Raw genomic sequence first — 20,214 nt, forward strand, 5'->3', positions numbered from 1 at the left:
CTAGCGACAACAGATAACATACAAAAAATCATAGTGCTCGTCCCGAGCTCAAGATAATTTTCCATTCCATTAATGTTTGTCCTTCTTTTTTTTTAATACTTGTCCGAACAAATTGGCAACCCGCATACTAAAAAACTATAGCTTAAACAGTCTATACGAAACATCAACAGTTCTAGAAATAGTGATGGTCTCTGTAAAAGTAGCTGTAATATTAAACTTTACTTCGACAACGTTAAAAAAGAAAAATGAACGTTCGTGTGGAAAAGTAATGGTATTCGGAAAGGTGAACGAATGGTATGCACGATTAACTTTAAATTTTTTTGAATCGTCAAAATTATCCCGAACCGTTTTCCATAGCGTTAATGTCTTCTGTCAAACCCACGTCAAAAATGGCCGAAATGCGAATCAAAGATGCCAGATGATTTTGCAAGAAATCAGTACACACTTATTAAATCTTAAAATTTTTTTATATACTTTTACAACTTTTTAGAAAAGATCTACTTTAATAAAAAAAGAAGTTTCTCTTGGAAACGCCTGCATGCAGCCAGATGGCTTTGTAAACAAAATTTGTACAGATTGATGAAAACAATTTTAATTTTTTTTATATTCTGATACGGTTCGAGAGTAGTTTTAATGACAATAATTGAACTTGGATGCTACATATGTATTACATCACACTAAAGGAGGTTTAGCACTTGATTTACAAATGCTTTAGACAAACGCTTTAAGTGACTTTATTCAAGATAATTATAATATGAAAGTTTATTTGTGAATCCATGGACTCAATTAATATTTATTACATGCTTGTTAAGAAGCCTAATGCGGTACATTCCATGAAACATCAATTGCAGTAAATGCCATTCTCTACATAATCCACATTATTTCACATTTCATTTAGTATATCATATGTAAATAAAACAACGAGTCAAAAGGAATCAAATTGGAAGTAAACATTCCAATTGCGCTCTTGTTGCAAATTTTAGGCTTTTTCTTCTGTTAAGGGGTAGAGCTTGAAGTTTCGATGGTGTGAAAACAACAATTATTACTGATTCCGTCAGAAATCGTTTTTTAAGACGAATGCGAGAACTATGGTCATTTTTAATTTAGGCTAGAAAACATGCAATCAGGTGACATAATATCATCGATTTTGTGTAATAGTTTTGCTAATGAATGAATTGATTCATTATAATTTACTACGAAACAACATTTAATTTAGTTGACCTAAATGTTTAACATTTTCCAATTTTTTTAAATTCAGTGCACCTGGCATCCCTGGTCGTTTTTGTCCGGTTGTTTATTTCTTGCGCCGGAAATTCGCAAGCTCGTCGCGTATTTTTCTACGACTTTTCTTCACGGTAATTTACCGGATTCGGTTTCGGGACTCCCGGTGTTGTGATGCCCACTGTCGGTCCGTTCCGAGCAGCGCTTATTCAGCTGCGGCAGCATGATACAACACCGGGAATTGGATTTTCTGCCCAACATAGAACCGCTGAAACTCGTGCGCTTTTCAGGTAGGTGAAAATTTGTGTTTTGTTTTATTGCTCAATTTAACAAAAAACTTAATGCACCTTCTAATAAATAATTTTATTTCTATTCTAGCACCTGAACTTCATCTCCAACAGACAGCAGTTTTCGTACAGCAGCAACGGGGCCCTCGGAATGATAAGGTTTTTTTCAGGGTCCTGGTCCGCCGGCTAAATCGTTCACCAGGCTTCCGGTGGCTTCCCTGCATTCCGTAGCGCTGGAGCTACGGAAAATTTTGCAGTACAGCTTAGCTTTTCAAAGTTGTGTAAGTACCCAATAAAATTTCAATGAAGATGAGTTTAAAGATTGAATTAATAAAATAATAAAAATCCGAAAGTCCCCAAAATATTTTCATCTATGTGTGGGTGAGGGTACAAAAAAGCTTTGAGGTAATCGTCTCTTAGCAGTTTTACGATACAATCTTACAGTTTTTTTCAATGTTTATGTTATATGAGGTCATCAAAAAAGAGTAATCTTAGTTAAAACGGTTCGTACACCGATTTCCGTAACAGTTCGATTAACGGTTTGAAAAATCGTTCAAAATATGCCTACATATGTTCATTCTAGAAACAGTTCAATGCGCTGAAAACGTTATTCATAAGCGTTTTATAAACCATACCCTAACTGTTCCTAGAACAGTGTCTCCATATATAGGTTTTAATAGTTTTAAACAGTAACATAACTTAACGCCATATTCAACAGACCGTCGTTTTGGAATTCAAGATAAGTGCAATGTTTTTTATGGTTTCAGATATCATTTTCTAAACGTTTTTTTACACTGCCTGTAATCGTTTTATAACTACTACAGGAACTGTTATGTAACAATATTTTCGTATTCGGGAAATGCTAGTTCCGAACTAATATTTATTTTGGTTTGCTCAAACCGGGGTAAATTCACTTAATTTCTGCTCTTCCCGAGTTAACAAACATGTAACGATTCAAAGACTCGTCCCGAGCTAGGAATCACTCTTTTTTTTTGTCCATGATCAACACACAAGAAAAATTTCAAGATGCTCGTCCTGAGCTGATTTCCATTTTACCATTGCATTGCTCGTCTTGAGCTATCAAACATACAAATACTTAGGTGCTCGTCCCGAGCTAAAAATCTATTTTTTTAGGGCACGTCCCGACCTAAAAATCTTTTTTTTCAGTGTTCGTCCCGAACTAAAACTCTTGTTTTTTTCAGCGCTCGCCCCGAGCTAAAAAATTATATTTTTTTCCAGTGCTCGTCCCGAGCTAAAACTCTATTTTTATCAGTGCTCGTCCCAAGCTAAAAATCTTTCATTTTTTTTAGTGCTCGTCCCGAGCTAAAACTCTATTTTTATCAGTGCTCGTCCCGAGATAAAAATCTTTTATTTTTTTCAGTGCTCGTCCCGAGCTAAAACTCTATTTTTATCAGTGCTCGTCCCGAGCTAAAAATCTTTTATTTTTTTCAGTGCTCGTCCCGAGCTAAAACTCTATTTTTATCAGTGCTCGTCCCGAGCTAAAAATCTTTTATTTTTTCAGTGCTCGTCCCGAGCTAAAACTCTATTTTTATCAGTGCTCGTCCCGAGCTAAAAATCTTTTATTTTTTTCAGTGCTCGTCCCGAGCTAAAACTCTATTTTTTTTCAGTGCTCCAATTGCTCGTCCCGAGCTCCATACAATACTTACTGTTAATTGACATCAACAAACCAAAACCCAAGGCTCGCGCACTGACTTTTTCTTGGCTGTGCGCTTTATCTTTCGTCATCGCTGTCGTTTCGATAACGCACCAGTACACAATCAACAGAAAAGAAAGAAAAAAAAAACACTATCAAGTATCACTGTTGCAAGTTGAGTGATTCCTAGAAGGCGAAAATCTTGTTCTTTAGATTTTGCTTCGTCGGTAAACGAAAGCAAAACCTGCCACGGTCGCCAATATGCAAGTTGGTCCTTCACAAGGAATCACCCAACAAGCAACACACGTCTTATCTCCCGCAGTGTTAACTACTGAATGATGCTCTACGAGAGGCAAACGCTTAGACATTCAAGCAGTGATCGGAAGAGCGATGGTACATAACTAACACTCTCACACTATACAGCTTTATGTAACACAATCGTTCAATAGACTACCACACAGGATTCAGGATGCAAAATGGTAAGTGTAAGTTAATAAATACTGAATATTTAAGTGAATTCAAGATTTTCTAAAACGCTTGTATAGTTACAGAACCACGGCCGACGGATAGATTTCCAAGTCTCTCGAACATGGAGGAAGCTGCGCAAAGTAACACTTCCCCAAATCCCGCGGTCGTATTTTTTCGGCCCAATCTTCAACGGCAAACACCAGTCGGACCAGCCAGCAGCTGGAGTGGCTTTCGGAAGTTTATTGACCGGCCCACGGAGAATGCGAAACTTTGTCAACGATATCAAGGACCCTACTCGGTTATAGTGAACCAGTGTTTTATGTGTTTGTGAATAAAAAAGAATTTAAGAACTAAAATTGTATCTTTTTATTATTCAAACTCCTAATAGGAACTTCGAAACAACAGGGTAAAAATCTTCCAATTGGAATAAATGGAAAATGGTTCAATGAATAAATGCTTTTAAATCTATATCTAAATTACCTTTGAGCAAAGATAATAACTTTAAATCAAATGAAACTGGTTTTTGTATCAAAGCATTAATATTTTGAATCTAAGATTTTTCAAAAGAAAAAATCTTTGAAACAGAGGAAAATGCATTTGAACCAAAGGATTTTTTATTTATACCAAAACCAAAGGAAAAAATCCTTTGTTTTTGCGGCACTTTCCTTTGAAATAAAAAATCTTTGATATAAGAACACACCCGAAGTTGTACACGTCCTGATAAAAACTTTGTCGCCAGTGAGTGTCGCCAGTATTATGCATGCAGAAAAAATTCAAAATATGAACGCTAGTAATCAAAGCAGCTTTGCCTACTAGCGACACGTCGCAAACGTCGCGACGTTGAAATTAATAACGACGCATCGCGAGTTTCCTAGGAAACTTGAAGCATGCGATTGATGACCTAGGGAAAATGTACATTAAATAACGTAAACAATGTTCGAGTACTACATTGAAATCGCCTACTGGACTGAAAAAAGAATAACAAACCTGCGAATGACAGAAATCTCGCTAGTAAAAAAGCGTCGCTAGTCCTTCTGTCGCTATTCGGTTTGGTGCTATACACATAATAAATGTTGCCAGCGCTCATTGACGATAACTCCGGTTTGGGGATTCAGCGACAATATTACACCTACAACTGAAATCCAAATTGGTGACCCAAATCAGTTCATATCTAAATTTAAAATAAAACCCAGATTTTTATAACTTAGTATACAATGACTTCTATTAGATGGATAAGATTTCTCACTAAAATCTTATACAAGTACCCGGACTAAATTCTTAATCTCAAATATAAGACTTTTTCTATTAGCCTTTTTAAATAAAGAAAATACAAAGAATATATGTCTTTGACTAAAATTTTTTATAGATTTGCAAATAACAAAATAAAATGCAAAGCTTAGTTCTTGAATCATTTGAAATCAACAATTTAATAATAATTTAAGAATCGGTTCTCCAACAAAACTTTTAAAAAAATTATCAATTAATTTCAGTTACTCATTTGGATCCCACAATAATCTACTAGACTAGACCACGCATTAAACAAAGAAGTAAAAACAAATTCTAATTCGCTCAATTTCATTCCTCTTTGCCTCTGAATTAAGATTCTTAACGTTCTAATTTTGAACTTAATTTTCTGGAATCAGGTTTGGCATCGAAATCTTCCGTTAAAATATTCGGGTTCAGATCTCAGATTTAGGATTCCAATCTAAATCGGAGGTTTCAAACTCAAAATTCTAGTTTATATTTTCAATCAACTTTCTTGAATTAGTTTGATATTCTGATTTTATGTTGTAATCTGGTTTTCAAAACTCAGGTTTTACTATCAGTTAGATTTCAACCTAAACTTCCGATTAAGAACTCTCATTCAAATCTTCAGGTTCAAATGCAGCCTATCATTTGTTCACATTACAGGGTCAAATTTCACGCTCAGATTATCTTTTAGTTTCAGAGGTAAAGTTTCTCCCATTAGAGTAAAAGAGCCTCACAGAGCTATACATTTCTTCATTTGGCATCATATCAAAACATCAGCTTTACAGAGCTGGAGTCCCACACGGGGCAACAAATTAGCCACGCAGAGCTGAATGCTCTTTCGGAGGAATGGATTCTATTCAAGTATTGCCCTTCTCAGGGGGTTTGCACTTCCTCAAATACTGCCCCTCACAGGGGGTTTGTACTTCTATTCGAGTACTGCCCCTCACAGGGGGTTTGTACTTCTTTTCGAGTACTGCCCCTCACAGGGGGTTGGTACTTCTTTTCGAGTACTGCCCCTCACAGGGGGTTTGTACTTCTATTCGAGTACTGCCCCTCACAGGGGGTTGGTACTTCTTTTCGAGTACTGCCCCTCACAGGGGGTTTGTACTTCTATTCAAGTACTGCCCCTCACAGGGGGTTTGTACTTCTATTCGAGTACTGCCCCTCACAGGGGGTTTGTACTTCTTTTCGAGTACTGCCCCTCACAGGGGGTTTGTACTTCTATTCGAGTACTGCCCCTCACAGGGGGTTTGTACTTCTATTCGAGTACTGCCCCTCACAGGGGGTTTGTACTTTCTTTCAAGTACTGCCCCTCACAGGGGGTTTGTACATCTATTCGAGTACTGCCCCTCACAGGGGGTTTGTACTGTTATTCAAAAATAGCCTCACAGAGCTATACATTTTCCTCACAGGGAATAACATCAACCACACAGAAATGGAATCCCTCCTAGGGGAACAATATGGCCTCTCAGAATTCATTTTCTTAGTAACTATTACATCCTCTCATTAGGGAGCACAATGTTTCTTTAAAAAAACTCTTGGGCCTGACAGTAGCTGCAGCCACAAACAACGAAAACCACCATTTTGCACTGAACATCGAATTACACCACACTGAAATGGAATCCCTCCTAGGGGAACAATATGGCCTCTCAGAATTCATTTTCTTTATAACTATTACATCCTCGCATGAGGAAGCACAATGTTTCTTAAAAAAAAACTTTTGGGCCTGACAGCAGCTGCAGCCACGGACAACAAAAACCACCATTTTGCACTGAACATCGAATTACAATTCCGGGAGCGTTAATACTGCGCCATTGTCGTATCCTTTGGCCCACGTTTCATTTAAAAGCTTTCGCATGAACGCGTCTATATCGTCCAAAATTACTCCATAAACAGACATGTTGAGCTCAATCGCTCGTTTGCTCAATCCAAGTTTCTATCGTTGTTTCGCTCTCTCTCTTTTCGTTATTTTGCTCTCTCACTTAGCTGACCGGGTCAAAGCCTACTACAAATCTTTGCTGTCGGTTTCCACATTTCGAAACTGAGCAACTTCATAAGAATTGAGCCCTCGATGCACTGAGATGAATACCTAACTAATTTCTTCAAACATTGTCATTCTATTATTCTATTCCACATCATATACTCTACAGACGGCTCCAGCATTTCTTGCCCCAGGCTCCGGATGTGCGAGTATTCTAGCACGGGTTGTGTTGTGGATCTCTATCTGATCCAAGTGGGGCATTGCAAGCGACCCCATCTGAAGCTGCGGAATTCTGCCTCTGGAAGAAAACAAATTTCATGTTAATTCATGTTAAAATCTGCTTTTATAAACAAATAACTTACCGCTATCCTCGGAATACGTGCCATCGCCTTCTGGTTCGATGATTTTCACTTTTGTTCCTGGAGGGGACCTGATTATTTCGGGAATTGTCCGTAATAATAAGTTCCGACTGCAAGCTCGAAAAAAAATGGCGCGTATTGGATGGAAAAATTTTCTACACGAAAAAAAGGAATGTGTTAAAAGAGCTAAAGTTTACCGTTTACCATTGTTCGAATTTTGATTTTACCATGAAAAACACTGTAACATTGAAAATCATAAGAAAAATACTGAAATACGATGAGTAAAGTGGTTAACAGAGATGGGGATATTACGATGAAGTTCATAGTTACATTGGAAATCATTGTTCGGTTACAGTAATACCATGGTCTTTGCTATTCGGGAGACCTATACATAGACAATGACACATATATCGATATTCTTTACATCTTTGGATAAAATTGAATTAAAAACAATCGCAACTATGGTGTTTCAGTAAAAATTGTAAGTGAATCCATAATTTTTTGGCTTATTTTTCAGTAATTCGAAAAACGCCCGAATAATGCATGATTTATTTGTTCTGTACATTCTTGTACCCGAATGTACAGAATGCATTCTGTTTTCTGTTCGTTTCTTTTCATTTGTTGATCGGTAAATTTTCGTTATTCAACTTCTTGGTTCGCATGCATTTCATAATAATTTTCGCCAAAACAATACTCGCGTGAGCTTTCATTACGTCGAATGAAACAGAAACACCGAACCGAGAAAAACGCTTCTGAAATTTGAAGAGTGTTTTTCAAATCCTATTTTCATTCCTTCGCCAATAACCCTTCAAAAAATACGCAATATTCATGGAAACTAATTGTGTCAGATATTCCACATTATGAATTTAATTTTTTGCAATTTTTAGAGCTATTTTTTAATCATATAGGAACATACGACATATTCGAACATAAATCGTTCATACGTCTGAACACATTCGTCGTTTGGAGGGGAAATATGTTTCATTCGTCTCTTTTCTTTCGTCCTTTGATTCGTTCAACTTGCACTTACGCCCAAATGTTTCTGATGCAAATACTATGGGAAATTTTCAATTTTCTCGGCGTAGTGGCTGTTTAATAAGTGAAATATCTAGTGTAGCGGTAAATTGGTGAGTAAATGCATAATGAAATGTGTGAATCGGGTGCGCCATCGGTCAAACCAGCTCGCTGCTGCTGATCAGCTTTCTGTTGACGACCAGCTGGAGGGGAAATTTGTCTCATTCGTCCTTTGATTCGTTCAACTTGCACTTACGCCCAAATGTTTCTGAGGCAATTACCGGTAAATTTTCAATTTTCTCGGCATAGTGAATGTTAACTTATTGAGTTGTCGAGTGCAGCGGTAAATTTATTAGTAAATGCGTAATAAAAGTCTGAATCGGGTGATTGGGTGACTAACAGCAGCAGGCTGCTGCCGCTCAGCCTGATGCAGTTCAATGTGGTGGAGAGAAGGTGATGAAGAAACACGTACACTAATACAGAACTCGTTATTCAAGAAGTAAAAAGGTAAACAAAGCCTACGTCACTTGCCAGGATGTTTATGTATCCTAGGCGAGAAGCGTAAACAGCAGTTGGCAATGATTTTTTTCTCTATAGTATTCGCTGTTGGTTGTTTGTTTGGAAATGCAACTGACGTCACAAATTGCCATGGTTTCAATGTTTACAAAAAAAAAAACTTTTAATAACACTTAGCACGGGATTTCCATCGCCACCTGAGATGTGTATACAGGTTGGATGCAGTTAGTTGTATGTTTGCTGCTACTGCTGCTGTTCGGTTTCTTTTCCTTGCTGCATTATTTTACAGCGTTCGAAAGCCTGCTTGAGTACCGATTTAAGAACGCTTGAAAAGAAGAATCTGAAATAATATTCATTGCCAGGTTGATATTCTGATAACCTCTACCTGTATAGACTTGTTTGCTCATGGAATCCATAGCGAATGTGCTAGGTTTTTTTCCTCTGCACATTCGCCGTTTGGAAGAAGGGACGTAAGCAACATTGAAATTGGCAATCAAGGTTTTGTTTCATTCGTCATTTTGGAAGTCTTAAATTTTATATATTAAAAGGGTTTAAATTGATTGTTTTATCAATTACATAGGTAGATTATGTTATAATGAAGCTTTTTTAGTGAATATCTCTATTTTTCAAATTTTGTTTCATTCGACGTAATGAAAGCTCACGCGAGAATAATGATTATGCCGTTTGGAAATGTGATTCGAAAATCAGAAGCGAGCAACGGCTGATTTGAAAAACTGACACGGGTTGTCTATGTGTGCGTCAGTGCGAAAATATTTCTGCGAGGAAATTATTTGCACAGAAGTCTAAATAGGTGCAATTTCCGCAATGTTTCTCGGCAAGAAATTATTAAACCCAGAGAAATATAACTCTGGGAGTGGGCACGGTAAAGCTTGAAGTAGCATGAAAAATAATATTTTTATATTTTTTTTTCATTTCTGAGTGTACACGCTATCCGCTTTTCAGTCAATACCTTTGTACGGATAACTGCGACTGCAAAACATTCCACAAAATCCAATTTTCAAAGAAAGAGATAATACAATAAATTTTTCTGCGTGTTGGAACCAAAAAAACAAAGAATCAACTCTGAACTGTAAACCAGGCTTAAGTATTTATAGGCGAGAAGTGAGAGGGGCTCTCAATGAGTTTGTTTACAAACATAAGAATATTTTCTCAGCTGATCAGTGGATAGAAAACAAACTCCATGAGTTCCGCAGTTGCAAAACCAAAATAGCTGAATCGGGAATTTGACATACGGTAAGGCCGATGACATAGTGAATGCGATGCGATGCGAATTGGCGGAAAATTTACGGACGCAGCCTAAGCGAACTCGAGCGGCGGAACAAATTGACATCTCCTTCGCCGCGTTGAGTATGTCAGGTTTAAGCGATTCACATACATTTTCATCAAATGTGGTTCACCGCATTGAATCGCATTCACCGCATCGCATCGCATCGTATTCACTATGTCATCGGCCTAACATCTCCTGTATATACACACCTTGATTTAGATAAGACTTCATGAATGCATTGAACAGACTTAAAATGTCAGTATGAAAGAAAGAGGCGACGGTATATGTCAGTTCTGACCGTTTTGACGGACTTGCCAAAACGAGTGAGTGAGCGGATCTCTTGCAGACGGTCACTTTCCTACTTTTTTCACGTCGTAGAAGGAATTGTAAGTTGGCGAACTTTTTGTGCTGCAATTTTTCCTGTTTTGTCCAATTTTTCGTTGACTGTCATATATTTTGCGTAAGTACTTTCTATTAAGTTTTACCTCAAGATAGAGGCGATTGAAAAAGTTATCATCGAAGCGTACTTCGTAAATTTTTCCACGTTTGAAAATTTTCGCTAGCAATGAGGTAGTTGACGTGGGAACTTTTTTTTCACATAATTTCTACTCCATCGATCATGTCGTCATTACTTGAAATCCTTGCATAAGCTGAATTTTTTTTCTTAATTGGTTCTATCGCATTCGCGCAGCAGAATCGGTAAAAATTCTAGTAAATTACTTTTCACGTTTTTGTTAATATTTTTGAAGCATTTTATCTCAAACTGCGCCATGTTTTCTAGAATGAACTAGAATGGTTCAAATTTAGTATAACTACATAAATTGGAAAAAAATGACTAAAACAGCTAAAAATATGTTTGAAAAAATTCGTAAAAATCTAGTAATTAACTACCAATATTATCACCGTCAGTTTAAAAATATTTGCTCGTAGCTGGGAAACTCGCTAACCTTAATATGAAAACGTTACAAAATTTCAATATGGCTCCATGATAGAATGGTTTATAATGAATGGATAAGTGATTCTGATCAAGTTACCGCGAAGTACCAGCAAAGTTGGATAAATACCTAGTTTATGGAAGAGTTTGGTTTTTTTTTTAAGGAATTTAACAGCAAGCTATCATTCTTCCCAATTGGGTTGGGCAATAATATTTTTATTTAGTATTATTTTAATTTCAGGAGAATCAAAGAATAAACTATTTAGTATAAATCCTACATCCCTTCTAAAACTAGTTCGGTAAAAACAATTTTTTTTAACTATTGTGAACATCTAAAACTTAGAATATTTAATATTCTTAAATTTTTTATGAATTTCATTTTGTACCTCGGCTTTTTATAGAGATTTTCAGTTGCGACTTGCTGGCTCATCTTTTTGAAATATTTTTTTCTTTTTTTTTTTGTATAAATAGATAGTGCTGAAAACTCCTGTTGTGAAGGATAACGGAAACGACAGTTGGTATCCTGGGTAAAGAGTGAAAAGCTTTCACCTAACCTGATCGCGAAAAGTTTACTTTCTTCGTCTATCCATTGTGTGCATTGCTACGAGAAAAAGATCGCCTCCGGTGGCACCAGCGTTTTATATGACTTTAGAAAGAATCAAAGGTAAGTGTTGTTGAAAATTCAAATATGCTATGAGTTACTGCCTATCCTAAAATTTAAATAAAAATGAGTAACTATGTACATACCTACCTACATATCAAATTTCGAAATTGTGGGACGATAAAAAATTTTATTTGATTATTTTGTATTTTTTTTTTATTTTCTCATTTCCGATAGACTTGCTTCGAAGTTTATAACATGAATTATTTTATTCAGATTTTTTTCATTTGGATTACACCAAAAAACCATGTTTTGATACTACCGCGATAAACCGGGAGCATCTAAAAATAAACAGCTCTTCGTGAGATGAATATTGCTATCCTTGAATGACATCTCATTCCAGAATTAAGGTGAATATCCCGATATGAGCGTCCGAAGCAGGTTACTATTATGTAGTTTTAGAAAAATGCAAGTTAAAGCTCACTCACCATTCTTTCTAGAGAAGAAAATAATCGAAACTCATATATTCCGGGCATCGACGCCAAACAAGTTTGCATATTTGGGGCGCTCTCTTTTTCCTCGATGGCTCTGTTCAGTTGGGCTCCAGTCAGTGATGCCACATTTCTATCGGTATTTTGAAACCCAAAAAAATCTTTTATCGGTATGAAAATCCTAAAAATCGGTATGAAAATCGGTATTTGAGGTGGATATTCAAAAATGCTTATATTTTCAACTTCCTAACGTATTCTTTAAATAGAAGCTTGCAATAAACAGCAAGTCTAAGAGCTCTTATGAATGTTCATTTTTAGTTCAAAACTAGCTGACTAAATGTGTTTTAGCATATATTATTGCATTTTTTCCGTAACTTGGTTCTAGGCAACACAAGTTTACACAAAATAACGGTTTTGAAATTTCAACAGAACTTTATGTTTGTTACGACTTGTACATTTTTTTTAATTATAAAACTATCTACTTTTGCTGACGAAAGCAAAAATCACAAATGAAAATTTAGCAGAAAATCCAAAATGAGTGTGTCTCTCCAGTACTCATAACTGAATAGGAATTAATTTTTAAAGTTACCGTTTGATAAGAAAAATAGGGGCATAGCGAGCACGTTCAGGTTACACGTTGGTTAGGCATATAAATATAATAAAAATTGGAGACTCTGATGTTTGGCTAAAGTGGGATATAAATTTGATAAATTCGATAAGGCAATATTACAACCAGGTCAGTCAAAATTTCAATTTAGTAAGCACTTACAAATCCAATGGCTTTTTGAAGTTCGAGGTAAATATGGGCTTAAGTTGACGTTCTTCGTTTTATTGATGGATTTTCTCCAATCTGGCCAATTCAGCTTTTAGTTTTAGATATGAGTTTTAGCGATTCGAGAAAGAAATGATTGCAGAAAGTTGATAGAGTCGTTGCTTCAATTTTTTTAATAGCCATTTTATAATTAATTTTACTTTATGAAAAATCACGCATTAGTCATATGAAAATCCAAGAATTTTATGCGAAAATAAATGAGAGATGTGCTCTAAAAGAAGGTGTACTTCCGAAAAAGAAAAACACATAGTTTTACTATAATTGAAACCTATTTTGCCTGGCGTGGTCTTTAATTCTGCGATCTCTGCAGTTTAGGTACTTATGATATAATTTATTTGGCTAACAAGATGCATAAGGATTGGAAATTATACCGATGATATTAAATACCGTGTATCTGATTGCACTTCAAATCTTGACATACTCCACCTGGCGACGAGTTGAACAAGGATTCTGATTATATTCAAACAGTGTATGTATTTCTTTGAAAAGTTAGCATCTCACGAGACAAGAGCTTTAATGCGATCGTCAATTGAGATTGACCTTAAGGAACTTCTATTGGCAGTCGCAGGAGGTCAAATATCAGCCTTGAGCTTAGTCCATTGGCTTTGAGGTTGAATATCATAATAGTGCATCATTTGACAGAACAAAGAAACAAAACAACGCGAACAACTGAACGAATTATGAGAGTGAGCCGTAGAGATCTTTGCAGAATACTTCAAAAGTTGTACAGATCAAAGTTACGTCACGCCAGCTACCGACCTTTGTCTCCTTTCTACGGGACCTTTACGAGGATAGCTTGAATGAAGTGGAAATGTTGAAGTGCAATTGATTTTAGATAAAATCTTAAAAATCGGTATGAAATCGGTATGTTTTGCCAAAAATCGGTAATCTGTATATACCGATTCTTGGTAAAAATTTTGCTCAAAAATCGATATAAATACCGGAAAATCGGTATGTGTGGCATCGCTGGCTCCAGTTATTATTCTCTTGATTAGAAAAAAAAATAAGAGCATGCGCGTTGCAATTCAACACACTTGTTTCTCGATGGTTTGCCATTCAACGTGATGTACACTTTTCTTGAAAAGAGCATGTTAACCATCCAAATTGAAATGTTCTAACTACATGTATGCGATAGCAAGTTATATACTTTCGTTCGAAAGGAACAGACATTGAATATAAAATGCGTTTGAATTGTTAAAAAAAACATTCAAATAAACTCATAAAACTACAATCATAATCTGCTCATGCCGGCAGCAGAAGAAATAAAAATCTCCGATAGAAGAGAGAGCACAGTTGAGATGGGCTCCGGGTGGTTCGCTATGTGAGTTTCTGGGTGAAACTCACAAAACAGTAAACTGCTGCAGTCTAACCGATTGGTTATTCAGAGACGGTGACGTGTTTGTCCTTGTGCGAAAATTTGTGCAAAAATTTTCATTTATTAGCATATCTGCTACGCGCCCTATTAGTCGTTGTTACGAAAGCTTAGTCATTGAAAACAGATTATTGTAAAATAAATTCCAAGCCCTGTGGGGTTTCAAAAGTTAGGAGAATTTTATTCAACGTGGTCCAGACGTCCCTGTCAGCCGTGTGTCATATGATCGGGGGTTTTCAGCCGGAATCAGCCGGCCATCATAAAGGTTCCACTTTTGAAAAACTAATTTCCTCAAATAATGTATGTCTAAATTGCGTTTTTTTAATTACACCTTTTTTGCAGAAACATCAGCACTTAAAGGCGCACCGCTTTCTCCATTGTTGCGGAGTTTAAGTGGTACATTGTGCATGATTTCTCAACAGCGTAGCATAAGTCACAGGTAAAAATGAGAGGATTGGGGCACAGTGACCTTGAGTACATTTTTTTTTTGCTTTTCTACTCCAACAGGACTTCAAAGTATTCCAGTAATAGACATCGGAAGCTGCAGCCATTTAGAGAAACGTGAAAAGCTCGTCATTCAAGAAAGAAGAACGTACCGCTTTTTGACAAATATTGAAATATTCCCCCTTTTCGACTGAGAGACAGAAACAAAAGCAAGAGCAAAAGCTGAGAGGAGCTTCGCCAATTCACGTTAGCAGCATACAGCGGGAGGTGATTATCGATGTTTTGAATTCTGTTTGGGCCACAGTTCCCAGACACATTATTACAAAAAAAAGTTACAAACTATACGCCACAAAATAGGATCAACAATAATAAAATAAGCGTGAAATTGCGCTTATTTCCGCAACAAAAAATAACTCCGATAACGTTAATGATTTTGATATATTGCGAGTGATTTTGCATTGCTCGGTTCAGTGAGTTACCCCTTTCTCATTTAACCATTGAATAAGCTTGTTTTGTTCTTTCTTCAGTTACCATTCCGTTACAATAGCTAAACATTATCCTATTTCAATATCAATGTTATCGGTTTAATATTATTTATCGGGTTTATCCTTACCTCTTTTTGTTTGTTTTGTTTTGTTTCATTTGTGGGTGCACCCGTTTCTAGAATCCCAAAAAGCGCATTACCTGTCGTTTTGACGCCGAGTTACAAACAAAGCTGAAAACTGAAGCTCAACAGCGCTGATTTTGTCGTCATTGAGCGCAAACGGAAGCTAAGAATTCACAATCATTATACAAATGCTTTTGATATTATACACAATACCACAAATAGAAATCGGAGATACAATTACCAACCACACCGCTATCGGAAACCTGAAATATTGCAACCCTAGTGGTCGACAAGAACTAAATTGTGTAGACCGTGCGCTACAACAGCTACAGCAGATGAATTTTGCCTGCAGTTAAGCAGAAGCTAAGCGTCCCATTGTTTTGCAATCCTGCAGATATCGTAGAATCGACGAAGTTAGCATAGACGTCGTATAGTTGACAATCGGTCCGATCAAAGCGGTCAATATTCTGCTCAATGTAAGTACCCACTCATAGAATAAAACCGGCTTATTTCAACACAATTTTTTAATTTCATAGAATATTTGATCAGAGGATTTCCAAAAGTACTTCAAAATGGGTACCGTAAACGTCAACCGTAACGTCACCGACGTCTTCTACCGTTATAAAATGCCTCGAATCAATGCCAAAGTTGAAGGCAAAGGCAACGGTATTAAAACTGTCATCGTCAACATGGCTGAAGTTGCAAGAGCTATTGGGCGCCCAGCCACCTACCCTACCAAGTACTTCGGGTGTGAGCTCGGCGCGCAGACTCAGTTCGACCATAAGGTAAGGATGAACTTTTCATAAGTTTCTAGCATAAAATGTAATCCAGTATTAAAACCATATTTCTAATTTATGTTTGCTTTATAAACTGTTCCAGAACGAACGCTTCATCGTGAACGGTTCTCATGATGCCAACAAGTTGCAAGATCTGTTGGATGGATTCATTCGGAAGTTTGTGTTATGCCCGGAATGTGACAATCCCGAAACTGAGTTGATCGTGTCCTCAAAAAAAGGCACAATTTCCCAAGGTTGTAAGGCGTGTGGGTTCCATGGACCGCTTGAAGTAAACCACAAAGTGAATACGTTTATTATTAAAAATCCTCCGAACGTAAACCCAGCCAGCCAAGGGGCTTCATTGACCGAAGGCAAGCGTAAGCAGCGTTCCAAAAAAGCCGGTGAAAATGGGGATGACTCGACTGCGAACACGACTACGGATGGCGATTCGACTGCTTTGGCGGATGAAAGTATGGACCGCAGCATTCGAGCCAACAACGACGATGACGATGATGTCAACTGGACAGTTGACACTTCGGAAGAAGCCGTTCGGGCTCGTATGCAAGATCTCACTGATGGAGCAAAGAACATGACAGTATCGGATGACTTTGATAAAACGGAAAAGGAACGCATGGATATTTTCTACGAGCTGGTGAAAAAAAAGCGAGATGCCGGAGAACTGGACAATGTTCAGACGCACAAAGAATTGGTCACAGAAGCAAGCCGTTTGGATATTCAATCTAAGGCATCATTGGTTCTTGTAGAACTCTTGTTCACAGCAAACGTTGTCCAGGAGGCTCGTAAACATCGTAATCTCTTGCTTCGCTTCACTCACAACGACACTAAGGCTCAGAAGTACTTTATCGGTGGCTTGGAACAATTGATTTTCCTTCACCAGGATAAGCTGATGGACAAAGTACCTGGTATTTTCAAACTATTTTACGATGCTGATGTTTTAGAGGAAAAGGCTCTTGAAGAATGGTCCCAAAAAGTAAGCAAGAAATATGTTTCCAAGGAAGTGGCTACGATGATCCACGAGAAAGCTCAGCCATTTATCAAATGGCTTAAAGAAGCTGAGGAAGAGGAATCGTCCGAAGAAGAAGATGATTCCGATGTTGAAATTGAGTACGACGATCGTGCCAAAGTCGACGCTCTTCGCAAGGAACCTTCTAAACCAGATGTCAAGAAGTCAGCTAAACCTGTCGACGAGGAAGAAGATGGCGACGATCTCAACATTGATGATATTTAAATGTGTAAAGCGCACGCACCTATAAACATATTTTGAAGCTCTAACTAAAATTTACTGATCGATTCCTTAGTGTGTTAAACATTTACACTACAACCCAACTTTGCGCGTACGAAGTAACAACAAATGATACCTAAATAATAGCAAACCAAATTTGTTTCGAAAATCAATAGCCAAATCCAGAAAAAGCAGCATTATATTGTCTTATATAACTTATCGAAAAGAATAAGTAAAATGAAATTTACTGGTCAATTCTGGATGTAACTTGTTTCAATTTTCGTAGCGTACAATTGTCCATGAGTCTATTTTGCTCGCATTTGAATGTACAGGCATGCATTCGCCCCCAAATGTTTGAAGATGATGTGGGAGCAATTTCACAACGTCGTCAGCTTTGCAACCTTTCCTGAATATAGATATAGTTGTCTGTGAGTTCTCGTTTCGAGTAAAATTATCGTTATCTCACATTACCTCAAGTACGGTGTGTGGTGTTTTCATGAAAAATCTGAAATGCTTGCGTTTGCTCCTTAATGGGAAAATGATAAAATACTGTTTGTTGTTTCACTTTCACCACAACCATGTTTTTCGATGGATAGCATTTGTTTGTGTTTAGAATTATATCTAGGCATCGCATGCGTAGCAAAACAATCGGAACATGCAACAAACAAAAATTAAAACTGCAAAAATCATTAACCAACAGAGCATATGTTTGTAACGTAAAATGGAGAAAACAAACTTCAAACATAAACGAATATTATTGTAATCAATTATGTTTATTGAAATACAACATTTGAAAATTGCATTGAAAGTTATCTCTAGTTTTGTTTTACAGTTGCTGATGATATCACGATCCGAGCAAATAGAAGATTAGTCTTGATAAACGTGCGAGATTTTTCAAACTGAGCACAAGATACCTTTTCAGCATTTGCATATCATTCGTTGTAGAGCTCCAAGACAGAACCATGAGTGCAGATGACATTCGTCTCGAGTCAGTTGATAATTCCCGGCAGCAAAATGCGACCGCGAGCAGGTCCGATCGAACAAAACGTAGCCGAGTTCGAGGCATATGTCGCTGCATTTGTACAAGGCTGTGTATAAGTTTGGTAATAGCCGGGATCTTAGCCATCGTCATTATCTGCGTGGGTTTTCTAGTAAGTTACGAAAAAGATTCGGAAGTGATACAAACGATCGAAGTTTTCAAGGAACAACTTCCTATCGGTAAAAATTGATTATATTTTCATAAATGAAGTTTTTTTTAAATGAATCAAGTTTATTTTCAGAACAAGAGTACTGGTATAACCAAGGATTAGATGATCTGAAGGAGTCGCTAAACAAACGTTATAATTGGAAAAGGGCGAGAAATGTTGTACTGTTTGTAGCAAATGTGGTATCCACGAGTGCTTTCACGAAACATTATACTGATGAAAAATCTGAACTTTTAAAAAAGTTCCCACACGTGGGTTTTCTCAAGGTGCAGAATAATATTTCCCTGGGAACTGCGCTCTTTAGTGGTGTAAATGGAGCTTATGGAACAGCAGGTGTGGATTCCGCTGTTTCATTTGATGATTGTCAAAATTCACAGAATGAAACTCATCGTGTCAAGTCAATAGTGCAACAAGCCCAGGAAGTTGGCCTAAACACCGGACTTGTTAGTAACGGCGATTTACTAGATAGCTTAAGTTCTCCTATTTACGCACATGTTCCAAACGTTAATTGGCAGTGTCATTCCAAAATACCAGATAACGAGAAAAATGTTGGCTGTTTGGATGTAGCCACTCAACTGGCTTCTCTAAGTCCTGCCAAAGATATAAATGTACTGATGGAAAACCATGATTCAAGCATTTGCGGAGATGATAATCGAAGTGTTAAGGATGCGTCAGAATTATATGCCATCCAACAAACTACGAGGGTTCGATTATCTTTTTCGTCAGACAATAAACAATCATTTGGTAACTTAACTCAAGAAGCTGTAAAACACCTTTATACTGATAATTTTCTTCTGATCGCATTGTGGAAGCAATCAATTCAAGATGGTCAAAATTTTTCGGATTTTGAAAATAGTCTTCTGGCTGCTTTGACTTTGCTAAGGTTAGTAGTTACACAACGATAGTTTTACAGAAAGCAAACTTTAGACTTATCTGCATTTTCAAGAAACCAACTGAGCGAAACGCTTTTCGTGGTCATAGCGGTTCCTTATCAAAATCTCGGCAGCATCAATCAAGATAAGACACAGTCGGTAGAAGATATAATCGTTGGCGCAACAGGTAAGTTATCTAGCCGTTTTATTCAGCACATTCTCTGCCAGTAGTTAGTAAGCAAATCAAACAAGCTTTATCAATCGTTGTCTTTTTGTTGCAGGACCCATGGCGCATCTTTTACAAGGTGTACACGATTTAACGTACGTTGCACATGTGATATCATTCGCAGCTCGGCTGGGACGGTTCCGCGATAGTATGCTTGCCAACTCGCTATTCGAATGGTTCTGAAAAATCGGGCTTACCAAACCGTTCCAGATGATCACCAAGGGGTACGACCTCCAGATGATCCATTGTAATTTTTTTTTTTTGAAAAATCTAAGTCGAATGAGTGAAGAAGAACTTACATATTTCTCAACTTAGTGCCTTAGGATCTGGGTATTTAATGTTTGAACGGTGAAATATAATAACTTGTCAAGACGCTTTGATTTTCGTTTTGATGACTGTTCCCTGGCTCTTGAACTCGGTTAATTCTTTAATATAAGTACCTAGCCGATAAAGCATTTATGCGTAAATAAATGCTACACTGTGGACATTGTTAAAAAAAAAACCGAAGAATCCCAAATAAGAACATTCCCATCCTCGCAGTATTGAATATCTAAACATGACTCTGATGAAAT

At 37.1% G+C, this 20,214-nt stretch overlaps 2 protein-coding genes and 1 long non-coding RNA gene across 6 annotated transcripts; all 3 read left to right on the forward strand.

Annotated features, from left to right (window-relative positions):
- The first annotated feature begins 1,295 nt into the window (after positions 1-1,295).
- Positions 1,296-1,828, forward strand: LOC129749720 (uncharacterized). Its single transcript, XR_008738147.1, has 2 exons — positions 1,296-1,511; positions 1,600-1,828. It is a non-coding gene; the product is annotated as an uncharacterized LOC129749720 (long non-coding RNA).
- An 8,476-nt stretch (positions 1,829-10,304) lies between these two features.
- LOC129749716 (eukaryotic translation initiation factor 5) lies at positions 10,305-18,147 on the forward strand. 4 transcript variants are annotated; one of them, XM_055744770.1, is made up of 7 exons: positions 10,345-10,499; positions 11,445-11,637; positions 14,612-14,708; positions 14,777-14,980; positions 15,378-15,796; positions 15,857-16,105; positions 16,200-18,147. In XM_055744770.1, the coding sequence occupies exons 6-7, from the start codon at positions 15,893-15,895 to the stop codon at positions 17,343-17,345; spliced, it is 1,359 nt and encodes a 452-aa protein (XP_055600745.1). In that variant the 5' UTR covers positions 10,345-10,499; positions 11,445-11,637; positions 14,612-14,708; positions 14,777-14,980; positions 15,378-15,796; positions 15,857-15,892; the 3' UTR covers positions 17,346-18,147. The 4 variants fall into 4 exon arrangements, with proteins under 4 accessions (XP_055600746.1, XP_055600745.1, XP_055600744.1 ...); XM_055744771.1 differs by having other exon boundaries at positions 10,305-10,425; positions 14,777-15,796; XM_055744769.1 differs by having other exon boundaries at positions 14,777-15,796.
- Positions 18,148-18,177: 30 nt separating this feature from the next.
- LOC129749717 (uncharacterized) lies at positions 18,178-20,012 on the forward strand. Its single transcript, XM_055744773.1, has 4 exons — positions 18,178-18,557; positions 18,620-19,427; positions 19,491-19,603; positions 19,698-20,012. The coding sequence occupies exons 1-4, from the start codon at positions 18,302-18,304 to the stop codon at positions 19,823-19,825; spliced, it is 1,305 nt and encodes a 434-aa protein (XP_055600748.1). The 5' UTR covers positions 18,178-18,301; the 3' UTR covers positions 19,826-20,012.
- The last annotated feature ends 202 nt before the right edge of the window (positions 20,013-20,214 follow it).

This window comes from Uranotaenia lowii, chromosome 2 (assembly GCF_029784155.1).
Source record: "Uranotaenia lowii strain MFRU-FL chromosome 2, ASM2978415v1, whole genome shotgun sequence".
In the NCBI taxonomy this organism is placed as follows: domain Eukaryota; kingdom Metazoa; phylum Arthropoda; class Insecta; order Diptera; family Culicidae; genus Uranotaenia; species Uranotaenia lowii.